General features: G+C 46.1%; 1 protein-coding gene across 1 annotated transcript in view; it reads left to right on the top strand.

Moving 5' to 3' along the window:
- LOC109465343 (kalirin-like) overlaps positions 1–2,129 on the top strand; it is a 159,248-nt gene that overhangs the window by 140,024 nt on the left and 17,095 nt on the right. Inside the window, exons 45-46 of the mRNA XM_019762557.1 lie at positions 142–333; positions 1,072–1,249. Coding sequence (XP_019618116.1) covers positions 142–333; positions 1,072–1,249 — 370 coding nt within the window. The remainder of the gene's footprint in view (positions 1–141; positions 334–1,071; positions 1,250–2,129) is intronic.

Raw genomic sequence — 2,129 nt, 5'->3', positions numbered from 1 at the left:
CAGGGTACAGATTCAGACATTAAAAGCAATTCACACATAACTTGAGAAAGAAAAACTATTCGGGCTGGTAAAATGTAGATTTGTGTTAGGGATAGTGTAAATATGTTAGTCGTTTCTAACAATGATTGTCCACACCAACAGGGTAACATCAATGCCCAGGGCAAGCTGCTGCTCCATGACCCCATGATCGTGTCAGACAACAGCAGTCTGCTGCAGTGGAAGGGGAAGGAGAGAAGAGTCTTCCTCTTCGAACAGATTGTCATCTTCAGCGAGCCCCTGGACCACAAGAAGGGCCTGAGCAACCCAGGCTACCTGTACAAGGGATGCATCAAGGTGAGGAGACTGACTTTGCACCAGTTCTAGCCAGCCTAAAGTTTTTTTTCCATCATCTCAGTTTTGTTAGAGGCAACATCATATGTTCAGGGCCGGGAAAATTTCAAAATCTTGACCCTGTGAATTTCCTGCATTTTGCAAGCAGTATTTCCTGCGATTTCTGCTTTTAGATCTAGACTAAGCTTATTTTAATGGCATCTCTTTCTATATCTTTACACGCCAATTTTTGTGGGTCAAGGGTTATGTTAAAGTCAACTCAAATAAGGCCACACCGATTTAATTTTATGGATGACATCCGCGCGCGCATTGATTTTCGCCCGATCTCAAGAAAAAAAGAAAAAAAAAGATCACGTATTCCGAGGCTCTGGCCTGGCTTTAGGCCTGGGTAGTGCATGGTGGTGATAACTCTGGTTGACGGCAGCCAGGCTATCGAAGCTCCAAGACTCAAGAACTCAGTACATACGTACAGCAGTGTCGATTCATATATTCCGCAAAAATCCAGCATGTGTCGGCCTATCGTATACGTCGCTATGTAATGCGCCAAATTCACAATACCAGGTTTGTATTCCTGTGGTTTTGTAGCATTTTTATTTTTGGCCGGATTTTTATTTTTTTCGCCCGCGCGCACTAGTTTGGGGGTCTTCAGAGGATGTCATCCATAAAATTAAATCGGTGTGGCCTAATTATGAAAACATGCCTTTAAAGATCTATATTCAACTAAAATCTTGATTTTTCCAGGTGAAAGACATGTCCATGATGCCTGATGTTGACAATGACCCGACCAAGTTCAGCCTGATGTCAAAGACCCGAGACGGTGAGGACTGTTACATCCTGCAGGCTCCTGCACCAGACATCAGGGAGACATGGGTCGCTGAGATCAGCATGCTACTGGACAGACAGAAGGACTTCATCAGAGGTAAAACTTCTGTAGATACTTCCAAAAATAGTTTCATCTGGTTGGTGAAGAATAGGATACAGGAATTTTCTTTTACACGACCAAATTTACGCACCTAAAGTGCTGACGTTTTAGTGTCTGTCAGACACCTTCCTCAGAGCTTCTGACTGGAGTTCTCAGTGCAAAAGTGCCACGTACATAGGCTACATATAGCAGCGAGAAGCAATTTCTGGACTTACAGTATTTGTTTTCAATCAAAAGTTCCTAGCATTGTTTAAAGAAAAGTTTCTTCCAACATCACCAGTTGTGACCAAACTGACTGAAAACTTTCACTTTGCTTTCAGCCCTGCAGTCCCCTATAGAGTACCAGCGGGATGTCCTTTACGCCAGTAACACGTTGAGAAAAAGCTTCTCCAGTCCAAACCCCGTCCCAGGCTCCCCTCCCTCCATCCTCACCCAGCAGAACTGTCAATCAAACTGCGGCTCCACCAACAGCCTCCCTGACTCCAAGTCCACCTTCCGGAAGCATTCCGTCCCCGCTCTCATGATCAACAAGGAAAACAGTATGATGGACGGAAGCCACAGTCTGCCTCGGATGAACAAGAGCCGGAAAATCTCTCTCCCAACCCCTCCCTTAGGTTCCCCAACCACTCCAAACTCTCCGTGTCTCTCTCCGATCCCCATGGAATTTTCCAAGGAATCCTCCCCCCTGAATTCCCCGTCTGGAGAGAGCAGTGGATCGTCTTCAGATCGACGTTTTCCCTTCAAAGATCAGCAGGGCAGTGCGAGCTCCTCACCTAACAACAAGCGCAAACTGTTGGATAATCTCAAGCCGAACTTTTGGGCAGGGAAGGGGAAGGAGCCGTCGTCCCCAACACGGACTCAGGCGAATTTCATGGGC

This window comes from Branchiostoma belcheri, unplaced genomic scaffold (genome assembly GCF_001625305.1).
Source record: "Branchiostoma belcheri isolate BF01 breed outbred unplaced genomic scaffold, Haploidv18h27 scaffold15, whole genome shotgun sequence".
NCBI lineage: Eukaryota > Metazoa > Chordata > Leptocardii > Amphioxiformes > Branchiostomatidae > Branchiostoma > Branchiostoma belcheri.
Note: the sequence above shows the minus strand (reverse complement) of the source record. Positions and strands in the feature narration are given on the sequence as shown.